Consider the following 18,531-nt stretch of genomic DNA (forward strand, 5'->3'; position numbering starts at 1 on the left):
GCCCTCTGCTTGGCTCCTGCAGAGTTGCCACCCATGCACGCCCCGCCCCGCCCCGCCACTGAGACCACGGACGGGAACCTCTCTTCCTTCGTGAAGCTGCCCCCCAGCCCTGCCACCGGTCAAAGTTGCTCCCTCGGCTTTCTGATTGGGGCTGCCAAGACACATGTGTGAGGCAGCGACAGAACACACAGAAACAGGACACCAAGGCCACCATATACGGTCCATCGTACGCAAGCTCTCCTCTTGGAGGAAGCTGGACAGCATTTGAGAGAAAAGGGGACCACGAGAGCAACGGGATCCAGAAAAAGCAAAGGGCCCTCCTACGACATGAGACCCCCTTTTGCAGGCTGAGGGGTCCCCTCTAGGCGCGGGGGCCTCTGCCGACGGCCTCACCTGGGCAGGGCAACCGCCAAGGGCAAGGACAGAGATGTGGCCCGCTGCCTTCGGGCTCTCACCACAACCACAGCCTCCTCCGGGGCCTTATCCGTGCTGTTGGAAGAGGGGCTTCTGGAAGGAAATGGAAGTGAGCTGGCAGGAAGAAACTTGAGATGTTCTAGAGCATGAGATTGAGAAGAACTGAACGCCTGTTGACTGAGTCCCTCTGGTGACGTGCGACGCTAGAGCAGGTACAGACACTCAGCCACGTGGGGACAGCTCCCCTTCCCGGGGCTTGGAACGAGTAACAAGTTAGGTCTGCCACATACTATTTGGGCAGGCACTCAATTTCAGCCAGGTACTCAGTGTCTCCAACATTTCAGAGAATTGGTCCTTCTAGGGCTCACGCAATCCTGTCTATTGACAAGCACCGGCCGCTTGATAAAGTCTGCCCCACAGAGGCCAGTGTTTGTATCGAAGCATGAACGAGGGAGCGAAAAAATGAACGAATGAACGAACACAGGAATGAAAAAGCAGTGGCGGCCTGCTCAGAACATTATCCATCACCTGTCCACGGCTAAGCTCTGCACGGGACTGAAAGGGTTACTTTTGCCTCTGCTGCCTCTAGAATAATAACTGTGGACGAAGAACCGGACATCTGCAGCTACGACTTTTGTGCTTTGCCTCCAAGTGAAAGAGCTGCGACGCAGGTGCCAGTCCCTCCGACACCATCTCTCTCGTCCCCACCTGCCCACCTGGGGCTGCACACACACACTCCAGCTCTTTCTTTGGCCTCCCTGCCAAGATTTAACGGAGTAAAAGTAGCTGCAGAGTTGCTCTGGCTCTTCCTAAGTTACTGGATGAAAATGCCCACTGTTTTGAAGTTAGGAGGTTAAAGATCAAAACAGTGAGCGCCCCTGCAGAGTTTAAATGTCAGAAAAATACGAACACGCTTGAAACCGTTCCCGGCTCTTTGTGATTCTGCCCTTTCAGACGGTGCCCCCTATTCCGAAGTTCCATTCTCTGAATCTGCTCTGCGGGAGGCTTGCTGGCTATAAAAAGCTCCTTTGCCCTAGGACCGAGTGCAGAGAGCCTCCGGGACACCGTGGTAAATGATGGGAGCCTGTCGGCAGCCGCGGCTCCACGGCCAGCTGTCCCCAGCCCTCCACCGCCAGGGAAGGGGGCTAATGAGGAAGAGGGAAAGGGCTTGCCGACAGTCCCCGTCACAGACAAAAGGCAGGTCGCGTTTAGCTTCATGCGGTAGGATCTGCCACGGGACCTCGTGTGCTTGTCTTTAACCTGGGGAGCCAGGCACAGCCCGAGGAGAATCTGACAGGCGCGTGTTTCCGTCCTCTCAGCGCCTGGTGCTATTTTCCAGAAATAAAAAGGCGAGTGTAAGCTTGGCTTGGCTCTGCGAGGCAGTGTCCCCTCCCACCCCCGGCTTTGTCACCTTGAGGGAGAGACCTGGGGGGGCTCCCTGCCTTCCCATCAGGCCTCTCTCTGCGGCGGCCACCGCTGCTACTTGTGGGCAGGAAAACACACACAACTGCAACCGCATAATGAGCGCCAAGGAAAGGAAGCGCTGGGGCCCTACCTACAGCAGAGCAACGCGGGGAGACAGCTGCCCCCACGCTGCTCACAGAGCCACGGTGGCTGCTAGTGTCCCCACCTCAGAGCTGGGGCTGGGGCACAGTTCCGGCGTCTACCCACACGGTTAGGACACTTGGGAACTGTTTCCTGCCCGAGAAATGACCTCTTATCGGTGACCAAGGATCCTCCTTGACCTTGTACTTCCCCAATCACTTTTACTCCTGCTCCAGGTTGAGTCTTTCCGGATCAGGTTGATAACTGAGCCTCCCCGGGCCGGGTTACTTGGATGGCTGTAAGCAGGTTGATGACGGGCAGAAGGGAACGTTTACCACTGTGCTCTCAAGCAGTGTCTTTCTGGGAAATGCTACAAGCAACATCAATCAGGACACCTCAAATTTAAGTGGGTAGACAGGAAGAAAATAGAATTCTAAGCAAAAGCCGATACTAAAAAGCAGAGTTTGGAAATGTTGCCACCTAATCTTTTCTTTTGGCATTTTGAGTTTGAAATGTTAAACATCATCCTGTCAACTGGACCAGGCCTTCAGAATCTGCAAGGAACGCGGCGGTGCCAGCTTTGCTTTCAGTCTGGCTGTGGAATAGGGAGGGCGGCCCTCTGACCCACAACATGGCCTGAAACTAACACAATGAAATAAGCCCAGTGAGGTCACCCCCCATCGTGATTCCACGTTCCACATTCCTCATCTTCTTTACCAACCTCGTCCGCAAGAACAAGATCCCAAGCCCCTGCGAGGCAATGATGATTAGTTGGAAAGCTTTACTGATAAAGGATTAAACTGAATTCTGTACTACATTATTTCCCAATATATTCCTTAATTTGACAGCAAATGGACAATGTTTCAGTAGGGACGAGCACGGACTCTGTAATCCACTAAGTCTTACCTGCCCCTGAAAAAGGAAAAGGACCTCAACATTATCTGCCTTTTGTTCTCATCAGAAAGCACTCTCTCCTGTCTCCAAATTATGGTTCTTTAATCTAGTACAGGTCAGTCTCAGAGGTCGTCCATTTAGTTAAAAAATAGGTGAGGGGAGGGATGATAAAGGAACCTCAGAAAGGGCTCTGCATAAATACGGATAACATGCCATTCACCACTTGAGATAAAATTCCCATCTCTACAAATTCATCCATTTTTACTGCTTCAGACATGTTACATAAACTACGAGGAGGGAACTGGCGGGCGCTCCTAAATCTCCCCAACTAACCAATATCAAATTTTAAACACTGCCGCGCTGTACATTTGTAGTTTTAAACAAACATAAAGAGTGCTTGGCAGGTTATTTTTAGGGGTGGTAGAATAAAAATATAGCACTTTCTCTCCAAATCTATGCTTCACCAAATCTGTGTTTCACACATTTTACAACTTCCTAATAAACTTTCTGCTTGCATTCAAAAATACTTAATACTACACAGAACATTAGAAACGATATTTGCCAAGGCAAGCCTGGGCAAGGCCCTCCCTCATAGAGGGTATCTGAATGGAAATTGGACATTGTTAAAATCCCAGGTTATGGGTCTGCGATGCTCGGGGCCCCCGAAGTCATTGCCCGTTTTTAGTGGAGCCGGAAAGTAACTCACTGAAATATCACAGAGGACACTAAGATAAACCAGGTTAAAAAAAACAAACAAACCAAAACTGTGTTAATGTTCTTCTTCACTGGGAGAGCGAACCAAGATGCAGATACGAGCAGTGCTCTTTCTCCTCAGAACGCTTTTCAGCCACAGCTGCTGGGGGAAAATAAGAGCTGTCAACAGGGACAAAGTTAGCAACTAGGCCGAGGCTTTATGCAAGCTGAACAGGTAAAGGCCTTGGGTATGGTCACCTAGATAAGAAGGCCAAGGTTAAAACGTCGTTGCCTACACTAAAGCCCACACGTGACAACGCACTTCTTTTTGGGTGGGGGCTGCGTCGGGTCTTCGTTGCTGCACGCGGGCTTTCTCTAGTTGCGGCGAGCGGGGGCTACTCTCCGTTGTGGTGCGCAGGCTTCTCATTGCGGTGGCTTCTCTTGCTGCGGAGCGCAGGCTTCAGTAGTTGTGGCTCGTGCGCTCAGTAGTTGTGGTGTGCAATCTCCAGAGCGCAGCCTCACTAGTTGTGGCACACGGGCTTAGTTGCTCCGCGGCATGTGGGATCTTCCTGGACTAGGACTCGAACCCGTCTCCCCTGCACTGGCAGGCACACTCCCAACTACTGCACCACCAGTGAAGCCCGTGACTATGTACTTCTTTCCCTTAGGCTCTGGCCCAGGGAGGGAGGCTGTTTTTTCCTTTCTGCATCGAGGTTGCTCAGCTGGGTGAAGGACTGGGGCTGTCAGAAGAGCCAACACTATGATCCTCTTTTTGAAATGAATTTTAAGTTTCGGATTAGTTTCAGATTTACAGAAAAGTTGCAAACGTGGTACACATAGTTCCCATATACCCCTCACCCGGTTGCCCCACTGTTAGCATCTTTCATTATCGGGTACGTTCATCACAACTAAGAAACCAGTGTTGGTTACTTACTATTGATTCAAGTCCACACTTTATTTGGATTTCACCGGTTTTTCCATTAATATGTTCTTTCTGGTTCAGAATCTAATCCATGGTAGCGCACTGCATTTAGCTGTGATAAGATCATGACATTTTCATGCTTACGTAGGCTCCCTAAATGTGTGGTGTTACGCCTCAGACCGCTCCCCAACCCTGGACATCTGTCCTTTGCTTCCCCCTTTCACTGGAAAGGGGTCCAGGGAGCAACGCGAATTAAGGTACATTAGACACCAATAGAGGGCTGGTCCGTTATGCTCCTTTGATACCAAAGCCCAAGGCTCACTGCTTAATGCGGATGGGGTTTCCTTTGGGTGATGGCAACGTTTTGGAACTGGATAGAGGTGGTGGCCGCACAACAATGGGGAAGTCTAAGAGCTACGGAATTGTTCACTTTAAAATGGTTATGTTATATGAATTTCACCTCAACTGCAAAAAGCCCACCACCCTATGCTAAGCTACCCGGCACACCCTGGACACAGTTCTTACTCAAGCGGGGATAACTCGGCCCCAGCTTTCAAAATCACATCCTTCCTCCACACTAATCCCTCCACTGGCTTCTCACTGAATTGACAGTAAAATCCAAATTCTGCACCGGGACCTAAAGTCACCTGCCGGGCCGGCCCTGCTCGCGTGCCTTCCCCGCCGCCCTCTGCCAGCTCCCATCGCACGGGTCCCAGCAGTGCTGGACCATGCAAGTCCCTCCTCCACAGCAGCTTTCAGGGCTGCTGCTTCCACTGTCTGGGACCCTCTTCCCGTGGCCCTTCGCATGGCTGGCTCCTTCTCCTGCTTCCCGACTCAGTTTAAATTTTGCCGCCTAAAGGCCTCCTGAGACCACCCTGATGCGAAGGAGGTCCCTCCTGTCCTCGACCACAGCCCCTGGTAATGACCTGGAGTTCTCTTATTGATTCTGCTTCCTTGTTTGTCTTGTTTCCCCTGTATTCCTAGCACCTAGCATAGTGCCTGCCCACGGCAAAGGGGCTCAATAAATAACTGTTGTCGATCGTGAGGAGGCAATGAGTGGATTTACAACCAACTCGATTATTTGCACTGCTGGATGGAAGCGGACACAGAGGAGGGAGAGCACAGAAGAAAGTGGCTGGTGCCCTGCAGGGGACCTGGCCTGAGGGCCATGGGAGAAGCCTTCAGAAGCCTCTTCAGAAGCCTTCAGAAGTATTGAGCTGGGCCAGGGAAGGGACCCTTCCACCACTGGGAGCTGGGAAATGGACTTTCTCTGGTCACATTTCATTTTTTTCTGACATTTCCCAGAAAGTATTTCTTGGGGAAGCCCAACAGCTGAAAAAGATGCCACTGTAATAGAGTGGGGGTGGGGTAGGGCCAGCCCGCATTCCTCAGCCCATCCTCACCCTTAAGGCACCCGTGTAGATTACAGGGCTGTGAGAAACTGAATTTTAAAGACATCATTTACATACAGTAACATTTGCCCTTTGTGGGCATGTAGTTCATTCCATGAGCTTTGAAACATACAGTTGTGTCATCACCATAATTAAGACACAATATTTTCATCACCCAAACATGTTCCCTTATAGCTCTTTGGGGACAATCTCCTTCCCTCACTCCTAACCCCTGGCAACCACAGATATGATTTCTGCCCCCAATGTTTTCTTTTCCAGAACATCACATAAATGGAATCACATAGTGAGCAGCCTTTTGTGTCTGGTTCTTTTCACTTTTTAAAAAGCCTCTGATTTAAGACCAATGTTTACACCTTGAAGTATTCATATTTCCCTTAGCGCCACCCGAGGAAGAAGCAAAAAGTACAACTTACCTTCTGGAATACTTGATAGTTGGATTTGGACCATATATCGAGCTGCGGGGGGAGAGATAAAATATTGGCATCAATTTTAGAATTCTGGACTCCAAGAAATGATATCGTAACTACTGTTATTAAGCTTGAAACAAAACATGATTATAGAAAAACAGAATCTTGGGGTTGAAAGGATCCTAAATGTCGAGCCTGAATTTCCTCTTTATCAACCTGTGGTGATTTGAGAAGACGATACGAAGAGGTATAAGAAGTCAACCTGAGGCACCTGCTGTGTCCGCAGCCCCATGAGCTGAGCCCCTCGTTCACTTCTCTAACTTTGACCCCTGCCACGGTTCTCTTGCGTCACCCAACATGCCAAGGTCAGTCCTGCCTCAGGACCTTTGCACCTGCTGTGCTCTTCGCCTGGACTGCTTATCCCACAAACCCTCCCACGGCTCCCCCTTCACTTCCTTTGGCTCCAACATCACCTTGTCAGAGAGGCATCTCCCAGGTACTCTAAAATATTCCCATACCTGTTGTCTTGCTTCTCTTTATCCTTTCAAAAATTAAAAATCTTCACAGCTCTTAAAACTAACTGAAGCTTTTACTTCTCCTGTTTACATTGTCCTGGCACAGAACCTAGCATGTTACAGGCATGCGTGGAGGAAAACAGCCCCCCGCTGTTGAACACCTGTTCCACGCCAGGCACGCACCGGTCCTTCCACACGTACTCTCCCACTCACTCCCCAGAGCAAGCCTGTGTGGCTGGTCCCATTAGCAACCTTCCTTCCCAGATGATGAGACAATGGTTCGGTGCCATTCAACTGCCCATGGTAATCTGGAGAAGCTTCTTACGGATGGTCTCACTTGGTGGTGCTCAAACCTGGGTGGCATCAGAAGCCCCTGGGGGAATTTCTTTCGTTTTTTAATATACAGATTCCTTGGTCCCTCCCCTGGAATGTCTGAATTAGTAGGTCTGGAGTGGGCCCGAGAATATGTTCGTTTGTTCGATTTTTTTCACAGCGCTCTGCAAGTTCACTGTGATGGCTGGTCAGGTCGGGAGCCCTGGACCCCTTGGTCAAGGAAACAGAGGTCTGAGATGAAATGTGGGCAGAGTTCAGAGTCCAGTCCTCCTCTGACCACACTTAGTCCTACACAGGGTAATCCGTGGCTCAGTCTAACCAAAACCACTCTGGCTTGACAGGTTGTATGAGAAATCAAATCAGTGCCTTCTCACTGTTCCAAGAGGTTAGAACAGACGGAGTACGGCAAAAACAGAACTACCCCAACACACTGCAGATTAAGAGGGGCCGTCGCTAGGCCCCAAGGGTGCTAACAAGTCAACTTTAATATACGAGTTCAAGAGCTGAGCAAACTGAAACCCCTGGTCAATGGGCCGCTTGAAACCTGCCTTGGGTTGGCCAGTGGTCAAGGTGGAAAGCCGAGACACGGCTACTTAAGCCTGTGTGCTGTGTGATGACTCTGAAGCGTCTGGGAGCACGGGGACCTGTCAGATGGGAAGACTCCTCTAGGAAGACCGGAAGGGAGGCGCTGCGCCCGACGTGGGACAGTTCGGGGTTCTGTTTCTGTCCTGAGGGCTTTCTGAAAACCGCCCTCGGCAATGAACGGTTGGGCTGCGAACAGGCATGCGTGCGGTTCTCCTGGCTTCTTCCTGTTCATAAGTGGAGGAATCTGGGTGGCGCTGAGGACGCCCCCCTGGACGCGGCAGGGCTCCTGCTGGAGAGGAGAAGTTTAGCGGATCCAAGTCCAGGAATGACAGCGGAGGAGCTGTGATTGAACATTTATTTGAATCTGTCTGCCTCCCCCCCATCCCCACTGTGGACCACCTCCTTCCTGGATTTCCACACAAGCCCCCACTTGACTCCTCTCCTACTCTGGCTAACTGCTCTCCAGAAGGACGGTATCAATTTTTAGTCACTGCCCCCCCACTTAGGCCACCTGATGGAGTTAAGAATTTTTAAAATCTTAAGGCATTAGATTTTTATTTTGACAGGTTAGCAATTTGCAGGGGAAAAAGTGACATGTTACCTCCAGATGACTTGGAAGGAAACCTCAAAAGAAACACAGGAAGCTAATTCCCTACACTATCAATTCGGCTGAAGAAAACTGTTGGGCAGCGGGTCATATTTGGGAGGATAAGTCGGTTTATATCATGATCTCAGTGCCGCGGTTTAGCCCAGGGCTTAACAAATGTAGCATTTAAAGACTATTCAGACATTGCGGAAGGGATAAGAACAACTTTTTGTACCTTTTCGTTTCACCAAATCACTGCCAAGGTGACAGCGAGATGCCAAAGATTCTACATCTAAATTATTGGAAAAGTGACATCAATATCTGAACCAATATAGTTCTCTTTCCATTTTCAGCCCATAGCTGCTGCTTCTGAAGTTCGCTGCTGTTTATCCTTCCTGCCTGTTCACATCATACACAGGCTGACATAAACACAGGGCCATGGAAAAAGAGAAAAGGAAGAATCTGCATATAGAGTGAAAAGTTCGTTTTAATTTAAAAGAGAAAATTACATACATATAAAAAAACCTTCAGTATCTGCAAAATGTTTTAAATAAAAACATCATCCAGAGAGAAATACGCACAGGTTTAGTTAAGAGATGGACTCTCTAGCCTGACTGTGGCTTCTCAAAACACACAGCACTCACTCCGAGTGAGGGTGTTGCTCTTTTTGAAGGCGTTGGAATACATTATTCAGGACCCTAGGGACCAGTTCTGACCACCTGCGATAGAAGGACGCTAGACGATACGCCCTGCTTCCCAGGCGCACAGGGGTGAGAAAGGGATCCGATGACAGTGGCTTCCCCTTTTGCTGTGAAGGCGCAGCAGGCAGCCTGTACTTGATTTTCTGCTAGATTTATGCCACAGAAAGCCATTTAAGCAGGTGTTCTGGAGTCAGGGCCAGGAAGAGTTCAGAAATTCCTTTCAGGGAGCCGGGACTGACGCAAGTGAATATTTATTACCTTCAGCTTATTTGCTACAAAGGAGGGCGCGGCTACCAATTTTTTGCTGGCTGCAATATTCCAAAAGGAGCATTCTGGAAGCTACAAACTTTCAGCCCCAGGAACGAGAAATTATGCTGAACTATAGTGTCAGGGAAAAGAAACTAAGCTTCCCCCAGTACTCTGGGCAAGCATTAGAAAGATCTTAAAATGGAAAAGCCAACCTTATGGTAACTGGGGCTGAATCTGCAGTCTTAGGAGCAGCCTGTGGGACTCCGGGGATTAGAATGAGTATTTTAGGGGTGGGAATGTGGTCTCTTTTCAGATAAAATGGAAACAAACCCCACAGATGACCAACTGCTTCAGCACAGATTCATCTGCTCTAAGGTTACACGTCAGACATCAAAGGTCCTCTTGATGCACAGGAAGAACTGGTGATAACAGTGACAGTCAAATTCACTCACCGAAATGAAAAATCCGAATGCCCCAAAATCAGCAGGCAAAGGATCGCTGACTATGATGCCCATCAGCATCTCCGGCACAGCCAGAGAGGGCGGATACCATCTGCAGAGGACCACGTGTTCAGCCCGCACTGCACCTGTGTCATCTTTCTAAAGTCTCCCAGCGATCGCACGAGAATGATAAAATTATTTCCAATTCACAGATGAGGAAACTGAGGCCCAAAGACGTTAAGCAGCTTGTCCAAAATCACATCGTTAACATGTGGTAGAGAATTCAAAACCAGGTGTGTCTCCAGAGGCCCAGCTCTTAACCTGGGAGGTAGATGGCCCTGTACCTGGAATTCAGAGGGAATGCTGACTCCCAGTGCCCCCTAAGCTGTCACAGCTCAAAGTGGCGGTGGGACAGTCCTGCAAACTCAAGGTGACAAACCTTTCAGGCCTGCTGACGTGACAAACATCGCCACTAGAATTCCTTCGGCAGCAAGTGAGAATTACGGCAGCTTATCAGAAAGTTATCAATTCTTCATTTCAAAAAATAGTACAATGAAACTATAAATTATCTAAAGTTAACACTTCCAAATAAAACTCGAGCCTCACAGGCACTTCAACGTCTAAAGCTTTTATTTATTAGTAGCTTCAGCTTGCAAGGTCAACAGGTGATGTGTCAGTAGGGGGAGGGTGCTATAAACCAGCCACGGTGATGGATTTCTCCACGGTCACCCAAGTTTTCAAAACCACAAACTTCTACTTGGTCATCTGCGTAAGTCTGCCCACCCTCCCCTGGAGAATAAAAAAGTGAACAAGTTTTACAGGTCTGTTCTTCTTCAACTTTTCACTTTCAATCAGGACATGCACTTGTTACTAAAGAAACTGCTGAAAGCACCATTTCAGGGCATCCTCTGCATGTGAATTAAACCGGATTCCCCTTCCCCATAAGTAACAAGAGGCCATTTTTCTGAAGGTTGTCTGAACAGTTTCAAAGGCTATATATAACAAATCAAAATGTTCCCAGCATCTAATATCAAACGGGGCTGATGCCAACACTTATTAGAGGAATCAGATTCAAGCTTCCCCCAACCGCCTCGACCCAAACACACACACACACACACACACACACACACACAACTCTGAAGTGGGAAGAATGCGGGGATCAGAAATTACCCTGGAGGCAGCTCTGGCTGTCTTTGAAGGTTCCCTTTGATACCACCATTTCTTTTCCTCTCTTGTGCTAGGAGGCTAAAAGCGGCCTTTTTAAAATTGATATGGGATAATTAATGAAGCTATAGCATTAACATAACCTAAATCCCCTAATAAGGTAAATTCAACCGAGACACTTATATCTTTTCAGCTAAGTCTGACTGGTGTAAAGTCAGGACAATGGCCAGGTATTCAACATGCTGAGTCATGGCTCTTTGCTCCTCCCTGATGACAATGAAGAGTAGGGTGGTAAGTCTTAACAGCGTTTTCATATTGTGTTCGAGGAATTAGTCTGCTGGCGCTTGGCATCAAAAATATGCATCACAGGTAAAGAGAAAGGATGATCAGGGTAGAGGTCGTGGGTGTTAGCGCAAAGTGAGGAACAGGCTTGCTGGGATTCTAATGGGGGGAAATCGGGGTGGCGTGGGGCCACTCTTGTAACAAGAGGGCTAAGAACCCTTTCAGAAGCTGGTTGCTTTCGGTTTGGAAGAACACAGACAACTGCACAGGCAGGAGGAATTCGCAGTTCAGACCCCTAAGCCAAGGCGAGGCTTTCCAAGCCACACCTAGTGCATCAGGCCAGTGATCCACCCCCAGGCAAGCGCTTAGGCACCAGCTCAGCAAATGCAGAGCTGCACCTTTGGAACAGCAAAACCGCAGGCGATGTGTTCTTAGGCCACACCTCAGGCTCCAAAGGCTCCTTCCAAACCTGCATTTTATTTGGGATGTGCCAGACGGGTCAACACGGTAATTGCACTAATGCTTGTATGTATACAAATGTATAAGTTCACATATACCAGTATCAGTACTAAAAAAAGAACACTAATAATGGCTGCACTTTACTTTTTATCATTTGTAAGGTACTCTGAAAAAAAGGGGTGAATCGAATTGGCTGGGCTTAGATTCTGGGCGAGCTTCTCTGACAAGTGCGGTAAATGTGCCTTTAAAACAACAAGCGGGGACTTCCCTGGTGGCGCAGTGGTTGGGACTCCGAGCTCCCAGTGCAGGGGGCCGGGGTTCGATCCCTGGTTAGGGAACTAGATCCCACATGCATGCCACAACTAAGGAGCCCAGGCTCCGCAACTAAGACCTAGCGCAACAAAATAAATAAGTAAATATTTAAAAAAACAAAAACAAAAAACAACAACAAGAACCAGTGGACTCAGTCCTCCTAATCGTGCTCTTCCTGCTTTTAGGGTCCCTCCTTATCTCTAGGCCAATGTATGCAGCTGTGAAAGGAAGCAAGAGGTCTCCTGTACCACCTTTGTGATATGACTCAGAATTCAGGCTCCCAGACACACACTCACTTGCCTTCTGGTGAACAGAGAACCCACGCTAATCCCTCATTAGGGAGCCACGACGACCCGTGTGCATGTGCGTGCTTCCTTTATTCTTTATTTACGACTTCACTCCCTGTTGCTCCGTCTAGTGCCCGTCTCTCGTTTCTTTTTTTCTTCCGGCTCTCACTTCTGGTTCTCCATTCTTCCGTCCCACCTAAAGCATTTTCACAACCCCAGGAGGCTTTTTCATTACCCCCTCCCACACACTATTATTCTGCTGTGTTTTAGGCACTGAGGTATATCCACAGGAGGGAGAGAGTCTCGGGACAGAGCCTGGACCCTCAAGGAGCCCTGGCAGATGGAGGTTTGGGACCTGGCTCGGTGAGTGACTGTAGGCAAGTCATTTTACCATGCTGGGTCTCAGTTTCCTTGTCCGGAAGATGAGTCTAACAGTGGTACCTACGGTTCCATAACCACTGGAGGCAAGGTCTGTTTCACACAATGCCTACCAGACCAAACACGGAGGACGCTAGAATATTCATTAACTGCGAGACAGACATGCCACAAATAATCAGGACGGAATGATCCTAGTACTAGAGGAAGACTGTTCAAAATGCCACGGAGGTTCGAGTGGATGACGATCACTTGTACTGTGAGTAGAGGCAAACCCAGGCCTGCCATCTCCAGAGCCCGTGCTCACAGAAGAGGCCTCTGGGAAAATGGGGGCCGGATGAGAAGGGACAGAGCGCTCAGACAGTGTAAAGCCAGTAAGCTCGCCAGGTGGACGGGAGGGGGGGCAAGTGTCGCAGGTCAAGGGCACAGAGCACAGGTGCAAGCGTGTGCAAGAATCTGGCACGTTCTGGGAGCCACAAGTAGCACAAAAGGCTGGATAGTAAAAGACGAAATGTATGTAGAGAGTGACGGCAGATGAGGTCGCAAAGGCGGGCAGAGGCCAGACCACTAGGCATTTCCATGCCTTGCTAAGGGGTCTGGATTTTATTCTACAAGCCAGAGATTTCGGAGGTGTGTTTTGCCAAACACTAGTGTCACAATACGCTCCAAGAATAAAGGAAGAAAAAAGATGGATGGTCACATTAGTTGGGAAAAGACTGCATACGATGCGCCCCTCTTGGGAGATTCACAGGCACTTAGGCAAACTAAGTGCTTAAGAATTTCCACAGTAAAGAAAGAATCCTACTGAACTTTCTCTAACCCAGGGTTTCTCCAACTTTTTTGATCATGGACTGCTTTGTGCCTAACATCTACTAATATCCCACTTCGCTGCTTTGGGCAACGGGGACATGGCAGAAAGCAAGAAATCATTCCCTTGGCTGTGTACTTCAGGAAGACAGCTCTGGAGGCCAGGTGAAGGAGAGACGGCGGAGGGAAGCAGGACTGCAGACTGGAAGTGAGGAGGCTGGTGCAGCGACTCAGTAGAGAGAGGAGAAGCGAGGAGTGAAGATGGACGGGAGGGGCCCAGCTGGAGGGAAAAAGAGGGAGACTCGCCAGGACCCACTAACAGACTCCATTTGGAGACAGCGGAAGGAAGGCCTGAGCAGTGAGGTGGTACAGTCACCCTGGAGAAGGACCAGCTGAGGGAAGCTGAAGTTGATTTTGGACAGGCTGAACTTGAGGTCCATCTGGGGAGGACAGGTCTGACCTCGACACAAATCAGGAGTGATCCCTGTGCGGGGGACACGTGCAACCACAGGGGTACATGTAAGAATGGCCAAGGGGCATGAGAGGAGGGGGAAGAGAACCCCCAGTAATCTGGGAGTCAAGGGGGTAGATGGGAGGAAAGGAACTACCCATAACAGCTGAGGAGGAGTAATCAGAGAGAAATCTAGAAGAATACACGTGAGACTATTTTCTAATTCCCTTGTTTTAAGCACAGAATAAAAATCATTTATTGACTGTTATTTATTGACTGTTAACTAGGCGGCGCACCGCTTGTGTTATTTCGGACACTTTCGGTATGGGGCAGTTACATAAATATCATGTTCGAGATTGATACTGATATTTCAAAACAGGTAGAACCTCCACTCCTTAGAATCTCCACGCAGAGTGTGCTTCACTGCCATCCTGAATTTGGTATCTCTTACAGCACGGTCGTTATTAGTACCTAGCTTTTATGTATTTATTCTTTATATCCCCAAGTCACTTGTAAGTCCCTGGAAAGGAAGGGCGTGGTTCAAAGCAGGGGTGACTATAAAGTCGTAAATCTCGAACAGAGGCAACAGGAACCCCGTCTCTAGATGACCACTGACTCGGGCTCTTGGCGAGGGTCTCCACCGCCCCAGCCTTGCCTCTGCTGCTGCGAAGGAGTTTGGGATTTCTCGTCTAGAATCGCCATCTGAGTTTCTGAGTCACATACACGACAGATCACACTTGCCCCAATTATCTATTTTATTCTCCACACTTGCTCCCAGGACACTTTGGTTTTTCCAAAGGGAAAAAGGAAAGCTTCCCTGGAGGACTGCTTTTCTCTCAATGGGGAGATTTATGAGAACTCTGCAGGGCCCTGGGAGTAAGAGTAGCTTCCCATGGTGACAACACTCAAGTGGAATGTGGAAATTCGAAATGCTGGGTTACTTGTTCAAAATACAAACCCACTTTACAAACCCAAAATACAGACCCACTTTACGGGTCACACCTTTTATATAACACACTGTTATGTGCTAAGCTACATTTGTCCCCTGCTTTTGGAGAACAGTCTATCCTCATTATAACGTGGCCGTTGGGTGGTAAGTGCTGGTACAAACAAACTTTTAAATTTTAACGGGCTTCATGAAGAGAAGGGAAAGCTCCAGGGAGAGGTGAAGATGGAGGCTTAGTGTCAGGAAGTGACCAGGCTGTATCTGGGTGGGTATCTCTGGCAGAAGGCTCATTACGCTCTGGAAACAAACACAAATGAAGGCTGTCGACTCCCATTAGCATCTTCTGGTGCTCTCTGTATCTCCATATGGAGAGCGTGCAGTCAAGAGAAATTAGGGGTTCACGTGGGTGAACTTCGCACGAAACAAATCGCTCATGGAAATAACTCATCTTTTTTCAATTGTAGTATTCAATATGGACTGCTATGGATAACCAACTTCTGGGGGCTGCTTGCTAGTTTCAAGGAACATGGTCATTATCAGGCTGTGTGTCACATTAACTTGAATTTTCCTCATGGTTCTAGGAAAAGCAAAATGCTGAACCCTGGGCTATTGATGTCCTGCGCGACTAGGCAAAAAAAAAAAAAAAAAAAAGGGAAAAAAAAAAAAGGAAGAAAGAAATCCATTTCCTCAGAAGACACATTTAATGAGGCAACTGGGGGTCTAAGGTGATAAATTAGAAATTCAACGAAGGGTAACAGGCTTAAAGGAAAAAGCAGAAGCTTGATGAAAAATGCAAGGGGAGAGAGAGAAATGTTTTTTGTAAAGTGTTCAGCTTCATACTGATATAGCTATGATTGCTGGTGTTTAATGTCATTCATCTGGGACTCTATTACCTTTGTTCTGGGATACAGAAAATAAAGGAAAAAACCAAAGACTCCAGAATGCTTACCTTGCCGTCTTCTGCGTAGACGTTTTCATTATACCCCTTTACTATCGTTCGATCAATGAACAGGCTCCGCATGACGACGATCACTTTCAACACCTTTCCCAAGGTCACCTGTCAAAACACACGTGTACAAACGGGAATGCTTACACTGGAACATGCAAATCACATGAACTGGGCAAGACAATGAGAAGAAGAAAGGATCACCTCTCCTCCCGTTCCTGAGAGACACACCAGTGGACACTCGGAGGAAAGGCGCGGTGGTCGCGCCTTGTGCCAGCCTCCTAAGGCGTTTAAGATGGCGCAGGTCCCAATTCATCTAACTACCCTGAATTTATTTATAATATCGGCTTAGAAACTCTCAGGATAATTTCCAAATGTTTACTATCTGCTGGATAAAGTAAGTTTCCCTTTTTTTTTTTTTTCCTGTCTTAAGATTACCTTCTTCAAAGACTATCCTACAATTCTGGCCTTCTAGGAGTTAGAGCACATTTGTTTTCATATTATGTCACGAGCCTATGGACACCCACGGACTATGTAGAGAGTACGATAGAGGGATGAAAGGCAGGCACCAGATATCCCCTGGTTGAACTATCTATTTTTTTAAAAAATATTTATTTGGCTGTGTGGGATCTTCGTTGCAGCACGAGGGATCTTTTTTAGTTGCGGCATGTGGGATCTAGTTCCCTGACCAGGGATCGAACCCAGGTCCCCTGCACTGGGGGCATGGAGTCTTAGCCACTGTACCACCAGGGAAATCCCTGAACTATCTATTTTTAACAGCTGGTAAAAAGTGGAGCAGTTCTGAAGGTAAATGAAAAGTAGCTGAATTTTATCTCCAAAAAGGAACATGATCCTGTAAATACATTTAAGCGCTTTTACTCTCTTAGAACCTAAGCACATGTTATAGATTAAAAACAAACAAACAAACAAAAAACCTAAAAAGAGTGCAGTTTCACACATGCCAGGGAAAAAGTGACCTGCTGGGCTTGCTGAAGAGGCTCAGCCTTCAGGATAGAAACGGCGCCTTCTTTTCTTTTAGGGGCTCACGAAACCCTTCTGATACTTTGTCAAGCCTCCTCTTTCATTTCCTAGATGAGACCCTAAAAGCAGACTCGGCAAAGGACCCAACCCAAGGCCCACTGTCTGGGTTGGCCCATGAAGCTCTGACATCACAGAATTGGCTAAAAGGAGTCCTGCTGGGCTCAGACAAGAGTCTCTGCCCCAAGCAGCAACCCGAATCCTGCAACTCAAGCAGCAGGCCGTTTCTCAGGACGCCACCTTCAACCATCCTTTCCTTACTTCCTCATTCCTTGCAGTTCTTAACCTACTGTTCAAAACAACAACGGTCTTCTCTTCTCGATCAGTCCTGGGTGTCAGTGAACATGACTAATACCTAGCTCCTTCAATAACGTCTAGTGCTGAGTTGATCTCTATTTCTATATGCCCCAAATAGTACAGAATATAAACAGGGTAAGAAAAAGATATGACATGTTCATTTACACTTAAGAGAATGTTAAAAGCACCTTATTTCTGGATAGTACTTTTAAATATTGTGATACCATGTAACATTTAATAGGTCATTTCTTGCATAACTGGAAATCACTATTGAAGGATGCCAATAAACCAGCAAGGTAGCAACAGAAACTCTGTCTCTAGTTTACATGCAGTCTTGGAAGGAAGCAAGAGAGGGAGAGGAACCCAGTTATAGTTCTGGCAGTCATAAGCACCGAAATTAATAGCCTCTCGCTGGGTTACAGTGAAGGTCCAACATACCCCGTCCAACAGTGCCACCATTTTCTAACATATTTTAACTTTCTTTGCTAAAAAGCGTAGATAACTAAGCAATTGTTTCCTTAAAAGAAACAAAATCTAGCTGACTTTAACTGATAAATTCCCTTAGTAATTTCTCAAGCTTCTTAAAATGAAATTAAAAAAAAAACAAACCAGGGCTTCCCTGGTGCCACAGTGGTTGAGAATCTGCCTGCCAATGTAGGGGACACGGGTTCGTTCGAGCTCTGGTCTGGGAAGATCCCACATGCCGCGGAGCAACTGGGCCCGTGAGCCACAACTACTGAGCCTGCGCGTCTGGAGCCTGTGCTCCACAACAAGAGAGGCCGCGATAGTAAGAGGCCCACGCTCCTCGATTAAGAGTGGCCCCCGCTCACCACAACTAGAGAAAGCCCTCGCACAGAAACGAAGACCCAACACAGCCAAAAATAAGAAAATAAATTGGGAAAAAAAAACCACACTAAAGATACTAGAAATGTTATATTTAATTTTTTTTGTTTTTATAAGTGATTTTTGGTATTTTAAAGTTAACTAATAGTAAAATAGTTAATAAATGCTTATTATGGAACAATCTAAAACTAGAGAAAAAAGGAATAAAATAATTGTTTATAGACTTTCCGTCCAAAGCTAATCACCACTTTAACATTCTGGGGTACTTCCTTTTAATCTTTTTACTATCAAAGATGCACGGTTTTTGAATTTTTCACATGTTTATAACTGAAACTAAACATATAATTTCAAGTCAAAATTTTATTTAAAATTATGAGGTAAGCATCATTCCATGTTGCTGTGTAGTCTTCAAAACTGGCATTACACGTGGCCTGGCATTCTACTGAGTGGCTATACTATAATTTCTTTAACCATTCACCTATTGCTGGACATTAGTTGCTTCCAAATTTTCCCTAATATTAATATTAGGGGGCTTCCCTGGTGGCTCAGCGGTTGAGAATCTGCCTGCCAATGCAGGGGACATGGGCTCGAGCCCTGATCTGGGAAGATCCCACGTGCCATGGAGCAA

At 47.5% G+C, this 18,531-nt stretch overlaps 1 protein-coding gene across 1 annotated transcript in view; it reads right to left on the reverse strand.

Moving 5' to 3' along the window:
• The window catches only part of MED27 (mediator complex subunit 27), a 200,030-nt gene that overhangs the window by 15,095 nt on the left and 166,404 nt on the right, over positions 1 to 18,531 (reverse strand). Inside the window, exons 5-6 of the mRNA XM_024762566.1 lie at positions 15,729 to 15,836; positions 6,294 to 6,335 (exon numbers count right to left, since the gene is read on the reverse strand). Of these exons, the coding sequence (XP_024618334.1) occupies positions 6,294 to 6,335; positions 15,729 to 15,836 (150 nt within the window). The remainder of the gene's footprint in view (positions 1 to 6,293; positions 6,336 to 15,728; positions 15,837 to 18,531) is intronic.

The sequence above is a fragment of the Neophocaena asiaeorientalis genome, unplaced genomic scaffold, assembly GCF_003031525.2.
Source record: "Neophocaena asiaeorientalis asiaeorientalis breed wild unplaced genomic scaffold, Neophocaena_asiaeorientalis_V1.1 scaffold78, whole genome shotgun sequence".
In the NCBI taxonomy this organism is placed as follows: domain Eukaryota; kingdom Metazoa; phylum Chordata; class Mammalia; order Artiodactyla; family Phocoenidae; genus Neophocaena; species Neophocaena asiaeorientalis.